Source organism: Sander lucioperca, chromosome 17 (genome assembly GCF_008315115.2).
Source record: "Sander lucioperca isolate FBNREF2018 chromosome 17, SLUC_FBN_1.2, whole genome shotgun sequence".
NCBI lineage: Eukaryota > Metazoa > Chordata > Actinopteri > Perciformes > Percidae > Sander > Sander lucioperca.
In genome coordinates, this window is record NC_050189.1 from 17,501,095 (window position 1) to 17,521,343 (window position 20,249).

General features: G+C 39.7%; 2 protein-coding genes across 2 annotated transcripts in view; one reads left to right on the forward strand and one right to left on the reverse strand.

Moving 5' to 3' along the window:
- LOC116059868 (low affinity immunoglobulin gamma Fc region receptor II-b-like) overlaps positions 1–20,249 on the forward strand; it is a 347,874-nt gene that overhangs the window by 111,879 nt on the left and 215,746 nt on the right. The window contains exon 5 of the mRNA XM_035993881.1: positions 15,549–15,584. Within this exon, the coding sequence (XP_035849774.1) occupies positions 15,549–15,584 (36 nt within the window). The remainder of the gene's footprint in view (positions 1–15,548; positions 15,585–20,249) is intronic.
- On the reverse strand, positions 6,757–7,868 carry LOC116059879 (butyrophilin subfamily 1 member A1-like). Its single transcript, XM_031313146.1, has 3 exons — positions 7,569–7,868; positions 7,040–7,390; positions 6,757–6,936 (listed from the first exon to the last, which is right to left on the reverse strand). Exons 1-3 carry the CDS (start codon positions 7,615–7,617, stop codon positions 6,803–6,805), a joined length of 534 nt encoding a protein of 177 aa, XP_031169006.1. The 5' UTR covers positions 7,618–7,868; the 3' UTR covers positions 6,757–6,802.

A 20,249-nucleotide genomic window follows, 5' to 3' on the forward strand; every position in this document is an offset into this window, starting at 1 on the left:
TGCTCTCTGTGACAATGATCCAAGGAAGTCCACTGGGGCTGACAAATTGGATCCAAGTCTTTTCTCTAAACTTGTATGTCTACTGTAATAACTGAAAGGGCCATCACCACTTTTGATGGGACACAAATTGAAAAGGTTTTCAGCGACAAGTACCTGGGTATTCGGAGGGATGATAAACTTCTTTAAAGTCTTTTAAACCGCACATAACAGAACTTGTAAAGAAACTAAAACCACAATTGCTATTATTTTATAGAAATAAGTCATGCTTCACCCAAAGTTGTAGGGAACAGATTGTTCAAGCTACGTTTTTTGGATTACTGCGATAACATTTATATGCATGCAGCTTCCTCTACATTGAAGCCACTTGATGCAGTTCATCACTCTGCTCTAAGATTTATATCTGGTGATGGATTTAATACCCACCACTGTCTCCTTTATCAAAATGTAGGCTGGACTTCCTTGGCTCTATTTATCTAGAAAGCCTTGCTTAAAAAGTTGCCTGTATATTGAACAAGCTTTCTGAATTTTAAATCGTATCACTATGGCACTCTCACTAGTGACTCCTTGGTCTTAAATATTCCCTTTGTTAAGACAGAATTAGACAAAACTGCATTTGAATATCATGCCCCATATAAATGGAATAACCTGCAGTCTCTAATGAAATTCAACAGCCTAATTCCATTTAATCACTTTAAATGTCTTCATTTATGAAGCCATGTATAATGAATGTACATGTGCAGTTTTATGTGTGTACTGTGTATTGCAACTGTATAGTGTATATTAATATCTATGTTCGTGGTTTTGTATGTGTTGTAATTTTGTATGGCTTGTAATCAGTCATTGGAAATGAGAGTTTGCAGTCAATTAACCCTCCCAATAAATAAAGTTAATATACTGTATATATACACAATTACATAACAAGCTGTTTGACCTTAGAAACCTAATTGTTCATCTCAAAGTAAACATTTTTTAATTGTGCCGTGTTAACTCAGCGTAATTAGAGCAGTTTGTTAGTTCCAAGTTTATATTGCTTATTGCTTTTAGAATGTGTTAGAAGTTGATGGTTTGCTTAACATGTTTTCTCACATAGAAAGTTTTTAAAACTCAGTGAGAAATTTTAGATGTGGCGTTAACACTGCCCGCTGCTTCTTGTAGACCGGTGAAAAGAGCAGTGTGAGCCGGCCACGGAGCTCCGCGATCGGCAGTGGTAGTTTTGCATCTGTATTTATTTTTCTCACAATATACACTGAAGAATAAAACAAAAAGAGTTTTTGCATATTATGGTTTCTGTAAGTTATCAAAGGGTTATCACATTCCATCGTGTTTCTATTCGTTATTATTTGACATCAGATAGGTTACTTTTTTTTTAATAGTACATTCATTACCTTTGTATAATTCACATTATTTCGTAACCACATTTCCTTTTGCAAACATTATGTAAATCTACTTTGTAGATTATAAATTCACGTTTCATTTACTGAAGGACTCGTCCTGCAGGTTCCCTTTAAATATGGCTGCATCAGATACTTTTTTAATAATTACAACACTAATCAGAGTTTAAAGGGTAACTATTATATAGCATTTTCAGGTTAATACTTGTATTTTGCATTTGTACTAGAACATGTTTACATGCTTTAATGATAAAAAAAAAACATTTTTTCTCATACTGCCCATGGCTGCTGCACCTGTATTCACATGTATGAGACGCTCTGTAGGAGCGCCTGTCTCGTTAGGCCCCCCTCCCGACAAAGCCAGATTGTTTCCTGGAATATGCACTTCGCTCCGCAGCCTATGCTGTTGTTTCACTAGTATCAGCTGGAGCTACTGCAATGGAGTATATAGCAGGATTTTGTACCGTGTACCATGAAAAATCACGATATTCTTAAAGCGTAAAGCCATGTCAATACAATTACTATCAGTGGATTTCTTATTCTTGAACTTATTTACCACATCAGTTAACTCTATTTCCTCAATTCCCCTAAACAAAATGGTATTTGAATTCATTTTAATAATATTTTCATTTATATCCTCTGTTATAACTGGATCAACAATTTCTTTTGCTAAATTATAGCCAACATTCACAAAATGGTCATTGAATTCATTAGCAGTCTCCTTTGTGTCTATTATTGATTGATTGTTTTTATTAAAGTGGTCTGGATAATCTGATTTCCCGGTACCTTTTTTGATTATGTTGTTTAGCACCTTCCATGTGCCCCACGTGTCATTTCTGTACTGTACTAATTGCTTATTGAAATCATTTATTTATTCTCATTATGCTAGTCAATTTATTTTTATATTTCTTATATTTATTTTCTGCTTCCTTTGTTCTAAATTGTAGAAACTTGTTGGGAATTGTTTGGGGTACAGATTCAATTATTGGCAATTTATCAAAGATGTTTTATCAATATTAATAAAGTTATGAATATGTGTATTAATAACTTTACCAAATTGACAAACAATCAAAACGGGGCACCACCCTGGAACCAGGGACCAAGATTGAACTTTGAAACAGTCTCATAGGTGGTGTTCCCTTTAAAATACAGACCTTAATTAATTTGATTAATTTATCTGGTATCTCTGAAAGGAACAAAAGGAAGTGTGAAATTCGAGCACTGACCTGTTCAACAGCAGTTATTACAAGAAATACACAAATAATCACAAACAACTGCTATTTAAAGTATAATAAGGGACTGTTCGTTATTTAATTAAGGGGCCTCTGGAGGAGTTTTGTGGTCTCTAACCTAAAAACATGTCATCCTTTCCTCATCAGTAATAATTTTCCTGTAAACCTCCAAACTGATCTGACAAAGAGGTATGACCCCCCTCTTGCGTGCAAGTTTGCACTTAACAAAGAAGTACAGATACCATTTGATTTTTACAGCCATGATGTACAGGAGTTAACCTCTACATTCTCATCTTACACATCCCACTCCTCTGTTACGGTGTGGTGGCCATTTCAGTAGATTTACTCACTAACATTGTTATGGAAACACAATAAGCATGGAAACTAAATGCACACTTCATGCATTACTGCATTACTTCAAATACTAAGTTACTCCTCTAGTAAACTAGTATTCACATGAAATAAAACAAGAAAACATTGAGACCATTCAGCAAAGGACGCTGGGATATAACCAATTCAACACTGGTTGCTATGGACTTGTCAATATCGTCATTGTTTATTTTAGCATTTTTATTTTTAAAGTTTTTAAGTTACATTGTAACAATTTAACAATTCGCCCTTATGAAATCCAATCGCAGCACGGCTGTTTTAGAACTCAATAGACAGACGCTTAAATTCAACTAAAATGTAACAGTGAACAATCAGTGTTGGACCTACAGTCTTTTGAGATGTCTATCCAAACGCAGAAACCAAGCGCAGTCACACCATAAAACGTTAAGACACGTTGAGAAAAAAGATCCGCATTTTGCTGTAATCCAGTGACATGAAAAAAAAGTAATCCACAGTGATTAGTAGATCCACAAAAAGGTAAATGATACGGTGTATCCAGCAAGGTCGATATGAGCGTCACATACGAGGCCTCTCCACTTCACCGTTTAAACAAAGTGGAATAAACGTATAAAAGTCCAAATCTACACAAAACCCGCAATCAATTAGTAAGCTGACATCACATGTATATACATGGCATTTAGAAAACCTTTATTGCAAGGTTGGCACGGCAAGATGTCCAGACTAGTGCAACAGTAACTTTCGTTTTTTTGCGTCCTGCTGCTCCCATCATCAGCCAGGTAATGTTTTTTTATTAAAGCAGTATATGAAATCTGATGTATTACCTATCACCATTTAGTTGTTTTGTGTTATTTAAGATATTTATAAAATATCTGGTCATGCCACATCTAATTATTCCACTAATTTTTTAAACAATGCAATTACCCGTTTCAGCCACCAGGGGAGCAGCGCTCCTCCTTGCCCCCCAGCAAACTCCACGTATGCGGTCAGAACCATCTGCTAGGGGGCCGAGACTGAGAGCTACATGGATAAATATGCACCAAACAAGCCACTTTGAAATGTTGCTCTTTTCATGAATAAAAAAGTTGGGTGACCCCCCCGCCCAGACTAAAAAATGTTGGATGACCCTCCCCTCAGCAGAAAATAAAAAGACATGACCCTCCCCTATTTTCCTCCGGTGGTCCATTCCATAAATACCGAACGGTCCCTTATTAAATATTATTAATTGTCAATCAATATTTCTTCAATCAATAAACCTATATACCTATTACAAACTACAACGAAAGAAAAAACAGCAAACAGGTGGTGAGCATGTGTCTGTGTCAAGGTTATTATAGTTTAGCATTTTTCATTAGTTTTTATTTTTATTTCGTTTTGACTTTTTGTTTTCAAATTCAGTTTAGTTTTATTTAGTTTTTAAAGCGGGTTTGCTAGTTTAGTTTATTTTTTGAAAATGCTTAGTTGTAGTTTAGTTTTTATTAGTTTTAGTCTTTCTGTAATATGGATTATTTGTCAGGCCAAGATAACACTTTTAGTGTTTAGCTATCAGGTCGCCGGTGAAAGCCCTCCTGTAGTGTTCTCTGTCCTGCTGTTGTCTCTGTCATGCTGCCTGGCCCTGTATCCATACATCCTTGCCCTGTACCGGGGATAGCTTCTGTTTCGGGGAAAGGGGGCTTTGCGTTCTCCTTGCCCTGTCACTGCTTGTTAAGGTAAGCTAGGTTAGCCTCCTTGTGCGCGCTTGTCAAATGTACTTTCAAATTCGTGGGATTTTTCCCTTTAACAAATTGTCCACTTTTTTACCACCTTCCACTGTGAGGCACTTGCTTTTATCTGACACAGTCATAATCAAATAGGACTCTGCCACTTTCTTCCGACTTTCGGTACCGCCATGATGACAGGCGAGGGCATAGGCGAGGGGCACGGACATGTGTTCAATTTGACGTGGCATGTCGGAATTTCTTGGTTCCCAGTCGGAAACTATACGTCTACGGCATAGACTGTATAAAACAGGTCTGTGGTCGGAAATGTCAACTCTGAAAGATATAACATTATATGCTCTGTGAAAGACATTGACAAAGACGAAAACTAAGGACATTTACTTGATAATTTTATTTTATTTTAGTTTAGTTATTTCAGTTAACGACAATGTTTTTTCCCACCTAGTTTTCGTTATTTCGTTTGATTTCGTTAACGATTATAACCTTGGTCTGTGTGTGTGTTTGTTTGTTTGTTTATTTGTTTGTGTGTGTGTGTGTGTGTGTGTGTGTGTGTGTGTGTGTGTGTGTGTGAGGAGAAGGGGGATGTGACGAGACCGCGGGGTTAGCTAAGCCAAGCGATATCAAGAGATCCAAGATGGCGGATCATTGAGCTGGTTGCAGCATCAGGCGGCTATGAGTTAGCCGGTTAGCTGTTCGAGCTAACGTGTGCAGACAAGAGAGACACCTCAAAACAGGCTACTTAACCCCCAGTGGCTGTGGGCTAGCTGTCTAGCTTGTTCAGGCACGTGTGACAGACAAAGAGCACACCACGGAGCGTAGTTGTGAAGCTGTGTTACGCTCTCACGTGACTATGTCGGCTGGCGAGGGCAGCGGTTCGAAATGGTGCGCGTGTATAAATGTGTGTGTGTGTGTGTGTGTGTGTGTGTGTGTGTGTGTAGGTTAGCATGTAAGAAAGAAAGAAAGCACACTTAGAGAGGGAAATAAAGAGCACTTGGAGTCTTGATCTTGGAGGTTCTGACAATAATCTAACTTCTCCACGGCGGGAGATAGCAATGGTAGCATTTACAGTTTAACTAAGTTACATTATTCAACGCAACATCTCAACAATATATCGTGATCAAATGATACATTCACAGCAACTGGGACACGGCGGTCCCGATCACAGACTAATGGCAAAACAATGGCAACATTAGCCTTCACTCATTAATAAAACACACTGTCCTATATCTCTGCCCAGAACAATAAAGCCTAACTTAGTGTGCAGTCCGTTAGTTTGTGTTTCTCCACGGTAATGGAACGAACTCCGGCCCACTCGTCAGTGGTGCGCGGAAATGCTTGTTGATTCCAAGGGCAGTGGAAACAAGCTTGGTCGACTCGATGAGAGAAAAAAAGTAGTTTTCCTCTTCTGCAGATTTGAAACACCGATGCGTGTTTCACAGGATCCAATGGTGCTTCCAGAACACCGAGAAATAGTCCACTTTTCCGGGAAATGGAACTATTTCGCACAAGCGCTTGCCCGCTCCCTGCAGCAACTGGGGTTGCAATGGAAGGAAAAGAAAAAAGTCATGTCGGAGAGTTTATAGGCTTGGACCCCATGCTGCGTTTAGGTTTCGCCAGCCAATGGGAAGTCAGAGCTCCGGCCATTTGTTGAACCTTTTCCCTGTAGGAGTTTGGTGCAAAGGCTGTCAGGATTACATGTAGGCCCTGATCTCTTTGTCTGTGGCCCCATGTGGCCCCATGTGTTCTTTTGTCTCTCAGAGGTCAGTTTAATCTGTGATCTATTGTCAACTAGACAGTGTCTACCCATACTGTTTGGTTCCACCAAACTTTTTTTTACAAGCATTTTCTAGTCCCCTAGTAATCCAGGGTTTGTCTTCATATTTATTTGTCTTTACTGGTTGTAAATGGCAATTTTTGTCATACAAAGTTCTAAATGTAGACATGAATTCATGATAGGCTTTATTTGGGTCATGATAAGTATATCACATTGCACTTTTCTGCTCTTTTTGCACTTCTGGTTGGACGCAAACTGCATTTCATTGTCTTTGTACTTGTACTCTGCACAATGACATTAAAGTTGAATCTGATCTAATCTAATCTAATCTAATCTAATCTAATCTAACTGAAATAGCCATCTGTCCACCATTAACTGTCCCGTTAAAAAAAGCAGTGCAAAAAATACTCCCAATCCAATGTATAGGCCTACAGGAGTGGAGTTTCCATCCTTGTAGTGTCCACTGTTTGAACCTGGAGATGAAAAAAACATATGAGTCAGAAAATGAGTGGATAGTGGAGCAGTCTTCACCCTTCAGCTACACAGAGAAAGACACACTAAGAGAGACTCACTCACCTGTAACCTGCAGATGGATGGTTCTGATTGGCTCCGAATTAATGATTGCTCTCTTTGTACGTGTGAAACCAACTGATGCTACTCTACACTCGTATATTCCTCTGTCCTGTATCCTCACATTCTTCAGAATTAAAGACATGTCTCCATCCTTCAGATCTCTGTCCACCAGCTGCACTCTGCCCTTATAGGATGGATGCTGGTGGGTTGTGTCCATGTGTCCATCTCTGTAGAACAGGACGTACTCTGGTGGCTCCAGGTCAGGTCTGCTCCACTCTACAGCTCTGATGGGGACGTCAGCGGCCTTGCATGGCAGAATGGCATCCTCTCCAGTGTGCACTACCACGATCAAATCTGAAAAACGATAATAAATAAAAAAGTAATTCCATTTCAGAAGGACTCCACAGCCAGGACACTAAAAAAGGCTTCTGTATGCAAGCGAGAGAGCGAGCCCAGCCAGACTTTTGGAAGCAGCCAGTTGGGCCTATAGTTTATTTACATTAATCTTCTCACAATAAAAGATGATATTTACCAGATGCTGCTACAGACAGATGGAACAACAGGAACAGAAATGCAGCCATGAGAGGTGATTGTCAATCTGCTGTCGTCTTTTGCTCCGTCACTGTTCTCTCCTTCACTGGTTATCTGTCGTGAATTAAAAATCAGAATTGTTTTGATCGTTTAACAGTGTGCTATTGTTACCTACTTAAGTTAAGGATCTGAATATTTGTTCCAACGCTGGAAAACAAACAGCTGTCGGCTATCGGAGCAGAGAATGAATCAGCACTTTACTTGGTACGTAGTAGTAAATGTATAGTGTAGGTTTCAGTTTGTCTCTCTGTATACCGACACACACACACACACACACACACACACACACACAATACACACACACACACACACACACACACACACACACACACACACACACACACACCTACCGAGAGTCTAGGTCTGTACGAGGTTTCTTCCTAAAAGGGAGTTTTTCCTCACCACTGTCGCATTTACGCATTTATGCATGCTCTTAGGGGCAATCACTGGAATTGTTGGGTCTTTGTAAATTATAGAGTGTGGTCTAGACCTACTCTATCTGTAAAGTGTCCTGAGATAACTCTTGTTATGATTTAATACTATAAATAAAATTGAATTGAATATACCAGTCTGTTATAATCCAAAACAACTAATCGTATATATTTCCTCATTTTACTTAGAAATTAGGTATAATTCATGTAAATGAGGTCTGTTGACCATGAATGCAAAATATAAGTGTAAAACTAATGAGTGGAATGAAGTTGGATAAAAGGGGTAACCCAGAATTGAGTGATAAATTACTTCATGCTTTATGAAATGGTCAATTTTGTTATGCCAATAACATTTATAATGACCCAATTTATAAGACAACACAAGGGCTAAACCACTTGACCACTTAAATGAAAATGCTTATTTTTATTGCAACTCTGCAGAATATTCATGTGACATGGTTGACCAACTTAACTGCCATTAGTTTTGAGTGTGATGAAGAACTCCTGCAGATACAACTGGGCCACATTGCAAACCTCTCATCATATTAGTGAGGAAGCTGCCATGTTGCTTCTCTCATCCTGGTCTCCTCAAGGCCTTTAGACTGGACCACACTTGTGGTTTACTGCTAGAATATTACAGTAGGCCACTTTGCTGAGTCAGATTTACCACTTGAGTCCACAGCACCATACAATATATGATAAACATGCACCAGCCTTTGTGAAAGTGTATGTTCTGAGAGAGAGAGAGAGAGAGAGAGAGAGAGAGAGAGAGAGAGAGCAACGTTTGCATGATTCTATGCCATCTGCTGCTGCTCCAACAATACAAGGGCAGTACATATTTATATTTCTTACCAGGGTTCCAACCCAGTAGCTTATTGCTGTGAGGCCACAGTGCTTACCATTGACCATTCCTTATTGTAATTCAACCACACAATACCTATCATGTATTATATTTTATTATCCAATATTCACCATGAACTCTGGTCCAGTCTGCAGGGCCTGAGGAGACCAGACCAGAATGAGAGAGTCTCCAGTACACTTTAACTTATTAATTTATGTTCTTCATCACATTGACATGTTCATTGGCAGCTAATGTGGTCAACCATGTCACATACAATATTCTGCAGAGCAATTAAAAAGAAGCCCTTATATTTGTTTTGCCTTTTTTTACTGGCTGGTGTAAGATTAGAGTAAAAGTAGTAAATAACACCACGCATAATGCTAGGGGAATGGAGATTTTATTTAAAATGTGATTTAAAACTTATTATAATCCATTTCTATTTTAAAACAATATCCATTCTTACTCCCGTTGTGGCTATTAATGCATGTTGCTCAATTAAATACTTTATATAACCCTAAATAATTAACTGTAGCTTAATCTGACAACAGGCAAAAGCTAAAGTACATTGTTTTTCTGGCAGTTATTACAGCTCTCATACTTTTATTTTGACACGTTAATGTTATTTCCTGTCCAGAGCGCATTGGTTTTAGTCAACTTTTGACTTAACACGTAAGACCAAAATAACATTATAAACGAGACCTGTGTTCCATCAGATTTTCAATGATTATGCACATTATAAAAATGAGCCCGTATTCTCGCTCTTGGGTTAAAACAGAAACATGAATAACAAAAAAAAACAACAGTTGAAAAACGAGCAGTTTTCCAGTTAATTTTTAATTTGTATGGACATTGGAAAAACGAGAAAACGGAGCTCATAGTTTTGTTTTTCCGTTTTTGGTTTGAAACGAAAAACGAAACATCGACCCGTTTTTTCATTTTTGATTTAAAACGAAAGACGGATTATACTTTAGTACCCTGACCACCCTGCAGCCCCTGATTCCTGCTGTCCCAGTTAGGATCTTGTTCTTCAACTCTTTAAAATTTAAGATGGAAACAGAAAAATCACATAGCCTATATACAAAATGAAACAAACATGAAACAAAAAACCATCCCCGTCTTTCCCTCTCTCTCTCTGTCTCATCATACAGTTTATCTCTATGGTCCCTCCCTTCGTCTCTCCCCAGACGCCTTAAAAACAATATTGTTTAAGAAAATACATTTAAAAGTTTTTGGGCCTTTTTTCCCCTACAAAAACATTCCATTCCATGTACAACATGTTAGTGTTAGTTAAACATTATTCACACTTTCATAAATCCAGTCTCATTATCAAAAGACTAAAATATACTGTAAATAAATGTACATTTTCTGTTAACAAGATGACATCATTCTATAAGACAGGTCAGAAATAAAGTCTACATGATATTTACCAAGGAGCATTAATGGAGCCATGAGAGCTGAGAGAGTGCAGAGATCTGCAGTCATATTTCTCTCCTTCCCTGTTCTCGTCCTCACTTGATCTGTTTCTACACGATGCTGCACTGTAGTTGTTGTGTACCGTACAGTCTAAAGATGTGCCTGTGTGATTGGTTGGAACTTTACCGGGCAGTACGGTCTGTTACAGGAAATCATGTGTCAGGGCTTGGTACTCTATCAGAACTCTGTGCAGGCTGCACTAAGTGAAGCCACAGCCCTCTCTGGGGACACTGTTAGACCAAGGGGTCAAAAAATGGGTTATTAAGTTCACCCATGTACACATCTAGATGCACATTTTAAGCATGTTAACTGGTTGATGTTGAAAAATATAATCATTAATATAAGGATGCTGCTTGATTGTGAACACACATAGTATCAAAGTACTTAATTATTTTTCACTAAGAAGAGGCGAAAGACTGACAGACTTTATTCCTTTATTTTATTTCAGGGTATACGTGCCCAAATTATTTTAATCCCTGGTTAGGGTTAGGGTTCAAATAATTTGGGCACCTATACCTTGAAATAAAATAAAGGAATGAAGTCTGTCAATCTTTCACCTCTATTCACCTATTAGTGAAAAACAATTAAGTACTTTGATACCTAACAGTGTGGTTTTATTGTATGATGTATTTAAAATTATTTATGGTTATTTATTGTGTGGCACTTTTACTTTTTAAGCACTGTTAAACCTCAGCACTTCTTACTATATATATAGAGTTATGGAAATGAATGCCCCAGCGTCGTAATGCAAAAAAAGAAAAGAAATCGGAATCGGCCTAGAAAATTGTAATCGGTGCATCTCTAATATATATATATAAACCAAAACCTAATTACTTCTTGTGGCCTGCGTATTCACAACGAGTAAAAATAGCAATGTAGATTAAGACTAGACGATTTCCTAGGCAGATACTGACTTGGGACTATATTGGGTGGAAGTAGGCTACAGCTGAAGCACTGCTACTCGGGCACAGAGATATCGCCAGCGACCGGCGCAAAGTCACCCTTTCTGGGTTACTGGACCACCAAATGCCGCTGCCCTGACTGAGCTCTGCGGGGCTTGGCGGGGCTCCGCGGCAGGCAGCCCGCGGGGCTCTGCGGCCGGCGCAAAGTCACCGTTTCAGGGTTATGTAGAGCTCAGTCAGGGCAGCAGCTATTTTTACTCGTGAAAACGCAGGCCACAAGAAGTAATTAGGTTTTGTTTTTGTTGTTGTTGGGTCACTTTTACTCACGACATGCTAACGGCAACAAAGGATTCCATTCATTACGCTAAGCTAAGCTAGCAGCGGCGCCGCCGGACTAAGACAATTCATGCACTGAGACAAAAATGCGTTTACCCACCTATATAAATATAGAGGAGACGGTGAATAACCCTATTTCAACAAACGGTGGCGTATTCCTTTAACCCTCCTGTTAGCCTTAAATTTAGTGACATCTTTTATCAAGGATAACAGGTGGGTTAATTAGCTCAGGCCCCACCCACCCAGCACGCTAGGTGACACAAATCAAACACACCTGCTGCCATGTTACTTCACCAACAGGTGCATGCTGGTTGTGGCTACATGCTAAATGCTAACATGCTTATGGATGACCATCAACGTTCAGACAGGTGAGTTCAACAACACGCTCTCTGTGATGGATGGTACTGTTCAGAAACAAATTGTTACGAAGCGTAGCGTTGTGTGTGTGGCCGTGTGCCCGTGCATGTGTGTGTGTGTGTGTGTGTGTGTGTGTGTGTGTGTATGTGTGTGTGTGTGTGTGTGTGTGTGTGAAGCTGCTGTGAGTTTACATTGTTTATATATATCTGTGTTGTTGCCATGTGGCTTAATAACTGTCTGAGTTTTGTCTATCTTCTGTTTTCTGCTGCAGAGTGTTGCTAAAATGTATTAACTGTTGGTTTGGACACTGTGGTGTGATGTCATAGGTTTGTTGACATGTTAATGCACCTTATTTTGTTGGCTAAACACAGCAAAGTTGCTGTCACATACAGTTGAATTAATAAATACATAAATGAAAGACCGAGCCAACAGTGAGCTCTGAGCTGAACTGAGCATGTGTAAAGAAAGAGAAGGTGCTGTGCTGTCACCTGCTGGCTGTCTGACTCAACTGATATGATGCGTTCTCATTCCCACTCTCAGCAGTGATAGGGAGCTGCTGTTAAAGACACTGACTGAACCACCGAGAGTACGTTGAGGTTCACCGTGTTGCTGAAGACACTGAAGCATTTTATTAGTTATTAAGTCATTTCAACAGTTCTGATACTAAACAAGGTTGAAGTTGGAGGGTTATGTAGTTTGTCTTTTAGCTGAGGAGAGGGCAGTCATTTTGTTTTGTAAACATGCCAAATTTATATTTCTGCATATCCAGGAAGGAATGAAATAGATTCTATGAATGGTTAAATATCAGAACTATTGAGATACATTGACAATGTTCTGAATGCGGTGGGAAAATGGGGAGAACTTGCTTCGACGCATGTCCTGGGTGCCAATAATCAATGTCTATACAATCCATACATTTCGGTGCTGTGAACTGTGATTTATTTAGCCTGACAAGCCAGGGTCTGGGAACACACCATTGGCAGGGCTCAATCCGAGGGGCGGGATAAACGGTTGTCTGTCAAATTCTCTCTACACTCAATAGGATAGCGCTACAACCAACCAGAGCAACACTAGTTGATAGATTAAACTTTTGCCGTATCCGGTCGGCAAACCTCCGAACACATCTTCCTTTTTTAAGAATGACTTCAGTGCTGTTCTTTGTTCTTTTCTCAAAGAAAAGCTGAACTCCAAGTCTTCCAGAGTCGCGTCCAAAGCCGATTCCAAAGACCGCTGTTCTCCAGCAGCAGCAGAAGCCATCTTCTTTGTTTTCAAGTAGCAGGGAATTCACGCGGAACCGTTGCAACCGTGCAGTCATTATGTTAAGCCCGCCCACCGACTCTATACACAATGTGATTGGCCTGACTAGAGTTTAGTTTTTCCTGCTCGCAAGCCAATGGAGAGTTGCTAGACGACCCTGGCTGCAAATTACATTTGCTGCCGCTAGAGGGGGCGGAGGGAGAATCCTTCAGCTTTTCAGTTGTTTCCATTAAACTCCAATAAGAATACATGCCAACATGATAACCCCTACGTTAACATGCTAACACGTACCCTGACACAACTCACATGGTGAAAACCTGGTTGCCCCACACCTATGTACCTTTGGCTGAGTACCTTCATGCCTTTTCATGCCAATGCTCCACCCGGTGACCACATACAAAAACTGCAGATTAATTAACATCACCAATGTGGTATATAAACAAAACAAAACAAAACAAAGTACAACAAAATAATGGCTCCAACAAATAGATTCATTGATTGATTTTAAGGTCATTGAATGATTCCGTGTGTGGCCCTGTGTGTCTTCATTATGGATGTATTAATTCAACTGGAATCAGGATCACAAAATGCGACCTATTCATTTCAATGAAGTTATAAGCTTCCTGGTTTCCTCCATAATCTGTGGCCCTTGAATCTGTTCAGTAGTGTTTCTCCCGCTGGCCCAGAGACTTTACATTGTTGTGACAATGTCACAGGTTTTTAAATCGCATTTCTCGTCTTGAGAGAAGTTTTTCAAATATAAAAAGCCCATGGATTAAAAACTTCTAAATAGAGTCATAACCAAACTTGTTACCAGTTGGAGGTGTCCTCACAGCAGTTTTACAGATGTCTCTTTTACAGTGCTGGTCTATGGGGGAAATCCTTTTTTGGATAGGGGATTTTACATTGCAATACCGCGAGTGGCCACTGGAAGAAAATGGCTACCATGTTGAGCGCTCTTCCTGGGGGGGCTGATCTCGATATAAAGACACCATGATGAAAGTGGAGATAATGTCTGAACAACGTGAAGGGAGGGGCAGGGGAGGGAGCTAAAGTTGGTCTGAGCAGTTCTAACCAGCATTTCCTCTGTGAAGGTTGGTGCAGCAGCTGCGTGGTTTCTCCTCTTGCAGTTAGCAGCTCAGTCGCTCGTTTATAATCACAGAGATGAACATTGTTGACTAAATATTGTTAATGAAGATCATTTCTATTCGTGTTGTCATTTCCCTGAAGTGACAGACTTCAGACTTTGTCTCTGTATTCAAAGTTTTCTGTTATGGACAGATGTGGAGCAGCTGTTGTTGGTTCTGAGGACCCTCCAGGACCTGTACACCTCCAGCTGGCCTCACCTTGTACCATGAATATTACATGTTACATTAACGCAAATCTTTTGCACATATGCTTATTTTGACCGTACTAAAACACCAATGCAAATTCCTTCTATGTGCAAACCTGATTGGTTACTTGATGTGAAGTGTGATCGCGTGCAGCTACACAGTTTCTTTCACCATCTTTTTGACCACATTTCTGTGGTTGGACAGAGACATGCTGTCAGAGACATAGGTACACCCCCAGCCGCCTGTTCACTTCCTCCCAGCTAAACCGCTGACATCAACAGGAAGACACAGCTTGTTTATTTGAAGATCATAAACATAAACATTTACTAATGAATCTCTGACAGATTCAAATCAACATTGGGAATCTTTGTAAATGGATAACTTTCACCCAAGGCATCAAAACAATGAACACACACACACACACACACACACACACACACACACACACACACACACACACACACTCACACACACACACACACACACACACGGGTTACATTGTATTCATTTTTTTACTTAAATTAAAATGGTTATTATGGTTTTTCTTCTCTCTTGTTATGGTTCACTGCCATGTTCTAAATGCTTTGTTGCAACTAAACAATGCATTTTTTTTTAGACTGTGGAGGAAAACACAACACTGCCAGTCACAGAGGAAGGAGGGGGCTTTACTTGATGCGACTATGAAGTGAACAAAGTGTAGACATCATTTCACCAAGTGTTACAATGGAGGAAACATCTCTACTCTGGCTGCTTTGTAAGTTATCTTTTTGTTTTAACAAACATCAGCTGAAAGAAATACAAGATAAAAGAAAACTCAGAAATCGATAGTTTCTAAAAAATGCTCCTAAAACGTTAAATTATGAGAATATTATTTTGAGGAGTTGTGCAAATGCTTTTGCAGCCAGTTTTTAACATGTTATTTTCATTTATTTAAACTTTGAATGTCTTGTATCACAAACTTATACTAACCTGAGGTCCATTTCTCTTCAGTTCTGACCTCACTGCTGAGCAGCACAACAAACCAAGGTCAGTACACTTTATGGTTTTGTTTCTACATAGCAAGTCATCTTTTTAGAATGTGTACCGAAGAGGATTAGGGTCACACCAAAAAACTGTTTAAAATTATAACTAATAACAACTGTATATATACTATATATAACTATAACAAATACATTTTTCAAATGTGGCTCTAATTAGCCTAGAAGTCTAGACGTACCCTAGCGTCAACAAATGTAATTTGCAGCCAGGGTCGTCTAGCAACTCTCCGTTGGCTTGCAAGCTGTAACTCTAGTAGTCAGTCCAACCACATCGTGTATAGAGAGTCGGTGGGAGGGATTAACATAATGACGGCAGAGTTGCGACGGTTCCGCGTGAATTCCCTGCTACTTGAAAACAAAGAAGATGGCTTCTGCTGCTGCTGGAGAACAGCGGTCTTTGGAATCGGCTTTGGACGCGACTCTGGAAGACTTGGAGTTCAGCTTTTCTTTGAGAAAAGAACAAAGAACGGCACTGAAGTCATTCTTAAAAAAGGAAGATGTGTTCGGAGTTTTGCCGACCGAATACGGCAAAACTTGAATCTATCAACTAGTGTTGCTCTGGTTGGTTGTAGCGCTATCCTATTGCGTGCAGAGGGAATTTGAAAGACAACCGTTTATCCCGCCCCTTGGATTGAGCCCTGCCGCTAGCCCTAAACCTCTTTCGTAGTCGAACTGTGGCCAAAGCAGTGACCCCGAAATTCCCCCATTTTTACAGTGTGGTATTAGTACTTTTGCTTAAGTTAAGAATCTGAAAACTTCTTACACTGCTGCCAGTTATGAACAACACGCATCAGATTTGTGGCTGTGTTTTAGTTGTTAAAATAGTAAAGTGATGCAATATATGATCGGGAGCCTTCACAGGGAGATTTTTTTGAATAGTGACCAGATGCTGTAGCCCTTCCATTCCCTGCCCACCTACTGAACACCATGCAGCTCCGCCGAAAATAGACCCGGCGCGTATTTTTAGCAAAGTGTCACTGGCTGCCATTTTTAGGACCTTCAATGGGTTTCTTGAGTTCAATTGAAAATGTAAAATATCACCAATTCATTTTTAACCATCACATCCACGTACCTCCAGCCTCTCTGACTGTGAGTCCCAGCAGCTCTCAGATGTTTAGAGGACAGCCTGTCTCTCTGAGCTGTGAGGAGGACGACAGCTCTGCTGGATGGACTCTGAGGAGGAACGCAGACAAAGATGAAACCAGAGCTGAGTGTGGGGTTGACTGGGGAAAAACTGTTGGTTCTTCATGTAAAATCAGCTACATCCTCCCAGGGGACAGTGGAGTTTACTGGTGTGAGTCCAGAGAGGGAGCAACCAGTAACAGCATCAACATCACTGTCACTGGTAAGATCAGACTATTTGTTTCTTCAACAAGACTAAAAGTCATCAGACACACTAGCACCCCCATGTGGCTGTATTGTTAATTAAACACCTGCATTAGGTTGCACCAGCTATGTGTAAGTTCAAACATAGACTAGTTTGAACGCAAGTTGTAACTTAGTTTGGAGTTTACACGCTACTAACATTTTGAGGGTTTTACCAGCTGAAATAGTTCACACATAGGCATAAGTTACAACTTAAATCTTACACCTAGCACTTAGTGTTAAGTCCTGCGTAAGATCGGTTGGGATGGCATTGTTTTGAAAGGTGGGATAACTTGGAGGATGAGGAGTGACCTGGGGTCCGTTTCAGAAAGCAGGTTTAGTGAAAACTCTGAGTTAGTTAACCCTGAGATGAGGGAAACTCTGGGTTTTGCGTTTCAGAAAGAGAGGTAACTTCACCTCAGAGTCAGTTACTATGGTTACTGAGTCTGTGAACCTAACCTGGTCGGGAGCAGGTTTTCTTCAAGAAACTCGAGGTTTCTTCTCTCTCATTTCCTCATTCATTCATTCAGTCTGTATCAGGCGCATTTTAATGCAGTTTGTTATTTGCATGAATAAAAACTTAATAAATAAAACTTATTGTTAGGCAGATTATAAAACGTTTTTTTCTCAAACATGTCATGTCTTTTTGTCGACGATCCCGCGGATGAAAAAGCTGTATTACTTCACAGAGAGTTTACGTCGGGAGATGATATTGAGTCCCGACTAAATGTGTTTTCATTTCCACATTTTTTCACAGTCCATCCGATATGTAGATACCGTATCTGTCCTCATATCACTAACATCAACCATCGTGGACATGCTTTAACAACCCAGCAGATTCTTTGTGTCGCATTACGTTTTTTGCAAACGGCAGTTTTCTTTATTGGTGATGTGGATCATACTGTAATAGTAAAGCCACTGTAGCCGTCAGAAGAGTGTGACTCGCTCTGAAACGTGTTTTAAACATTTTTTGTAGTTGTTCCCTGGACACAAACCAGTGAGAACCATTAAAAAGAAATAAATGATTATGGTTGTTACCATGGTGACTCGTAGTATCATGGCTCCATTCATACTTTTTATTGTGGTGGTGCACGCGCGTGAACATACTCGGAGTTGATTGAACCAACTCAAATCAGCTGTTCTGGAACCGAACACTCAGAGTTTCTCATCTCAGGGTAAATCAACTCAGACATCAGGGTTAGACTCAGAGTTTGTTAAACCTTCTACCTGAAACGGACCCCAGCTGTTTTACGTCAGCAACGCGTTCTCAGGGATAGATTCCACCCCTTGGATATCTATTATGATTTAGATTCACACTACAGCTGGGTGATATGAAGAAAATCAAATATCCTGATATTTTTGACCAAATACCTCGATGGCGATATTGTGATGATATTGTAGGGTTGACAATTGGTGCTTTCAAAAAATATGCACACAATTAGATTTTTGATAAATAATCATTAGTTATGTTGATATAACTATGTGGGTAAAGGCAAATAATGGAACAGCTAGAACAGTCTGGTTTGTTCAGAAAATTGCATCACTCTACTATAATGCAGTTTACAAAACCAGGAAAAAACTAAAGTTTTGTCATATCAGGATATTACGATATCCAAAATTTAAGACAATATCTAGCCTTATATATCGATATCGATGCAATATCGATATATTGCCCAGCCCTAATTCACACTCACACTTATGTTTCCACGAGCGGAGCTACAGAGGATTACTGACCTGCTGGCATCAGACTTGGGTTAGATAACCTTAATTAACAGCTACAATCATAACAGTTTCCCAGTTTAGGCTATCATTATGTGTGTGTTAATGTAATCTGCCCATAACTTTATGGGGTACCCCATGTTGTAGTTGACTCTGTTGTTATGTTGCACTAACATTACCTGTAGCTTAAGGTTGTATAGTTATCACCTAATCATAATGATTCGTCCTGGTTTATGTACTGGTTGTTTAGTGATTAACGTTACTAACATTAACTATTTTTAGCCGCTAGCTTCTTCGCTGTTGCGGAGCTAACGTTAAGTGTTCAAAGACAATTGGCAAGAATGATAACATTGTTAAAATAATATAATAATATTAAAACACTGCGTCAAGAATAGTGTTTTCACTGATTGGCCATGGGAAGTGATGTCATTTTTTGTGAGAAAATGATGGTTACTGTGGACTTTACGCCAGTTACTATGATGACCCTTAAGTCTCCATGGTCCAACCAAACATTGACAAAACTTTAGCATCAAACTAACTAGTGTGAATGTATCGTTTAGTGTGGACTTTACACCCAAACTTAAGATAGAATGGTTAAACTTGGGGCGGCCTCTAGCTCACCCAGTAAGAGCGTTCGCCCCATGTTGGCTGAGTCCTGCAGCGGCGCGGGTTCTAATCCGACCTGCTGCCCTTTGCTGCATGTCATCCCCTGTCTCTCTCCCCCTTTCCGGTCTATCCACTGTCACTTAAGGGAAAAGTAATTTAATCTTCAAAAAAAATAATCTTAAAAAAAAAAGAATGGTTACACTTTACTTAAAGGTATCTACATAAGAGTGACATGACACTGTCATGAATGTGTCATAAACATTATAAACAAGTCATAAACGTTTATGACATAACCCTTCTTTTAGTAAGTGTCATTCAGTTTTGTCATGACAAGTTATGGTTAGGGTTAGGGTTCCTGTGTCATAACTGTGTCATGACAGTGGCATGTGTTGATGACCGTGTCATGTCACTCCTATGTAGATACCTTCAAGTAAAGTGTTACCGATAGAACTTACGCACAGCTGGTGCAACAGGCTGCAGCACCTTAAAGTGTAAAGCAGCTTAGAGTGTAAAGTCAGCACCAACTGTTATGTCACTGCAGGTTAGTTTCACACTTAACTAACCACGTTGTTCAATTGCATTTGTTCTTACACTATAACTTCACTGTAAACATTGTGGCAGAGTGTGACGACTCATATAGTGCAGCATTTGTGTAAAAATGAGATTGTCACTGTAACTGGTGTCAGTAACTTAAGACTTATAAGCCCGTTAAAATACAGAGAAAGTACTGTATGCTGATGATACATTTGTCTGGGTCAATTATTTATGCAAACTGTAGTGTAACTTCTACACTACGTTCAAACCAAGCTTCAACTTACAAATAGCTGCTGCCACAGGCTGCAGAAAACTGAACAGTTGGATAAATGAAACATGAAGAAAAACTTTAGTTCTTTTGACTTTTGTCTTCATTTTCAGATAAACCAGTGATCCTGCAGAGTCCTGTCCTCCCTGTGACGGAGGGAGA

What these genes read in the sequence shown, in the direction of transcription:
- LOC116059879 (XM_031313146.1), bottom strand. Translation starts at nt 7,617, where the DNA reads ATGGCTGCATTTCTGTTCCTGTTGTTCCATCTGTCTGTAGCAGCATCT. An exon ending in TCTGTCTGTAGCAGCATCTG is followed by an intron (nt 7,391 to 7,568) that starts GTAAATATCATC and finishes ATCGTTTTTCAG; the next exon opens with ATTTGATCGTGGTAGTGCAC. An exon ending in CATCCATCTGCAGGTTACAG is followed by an intron (nt 6,937 to 7,039) that starts GTGAGTGAGTCT and finishes TTTCATCTCCAG; the next exon opens with GTTCAAACAGTGGACACTAC.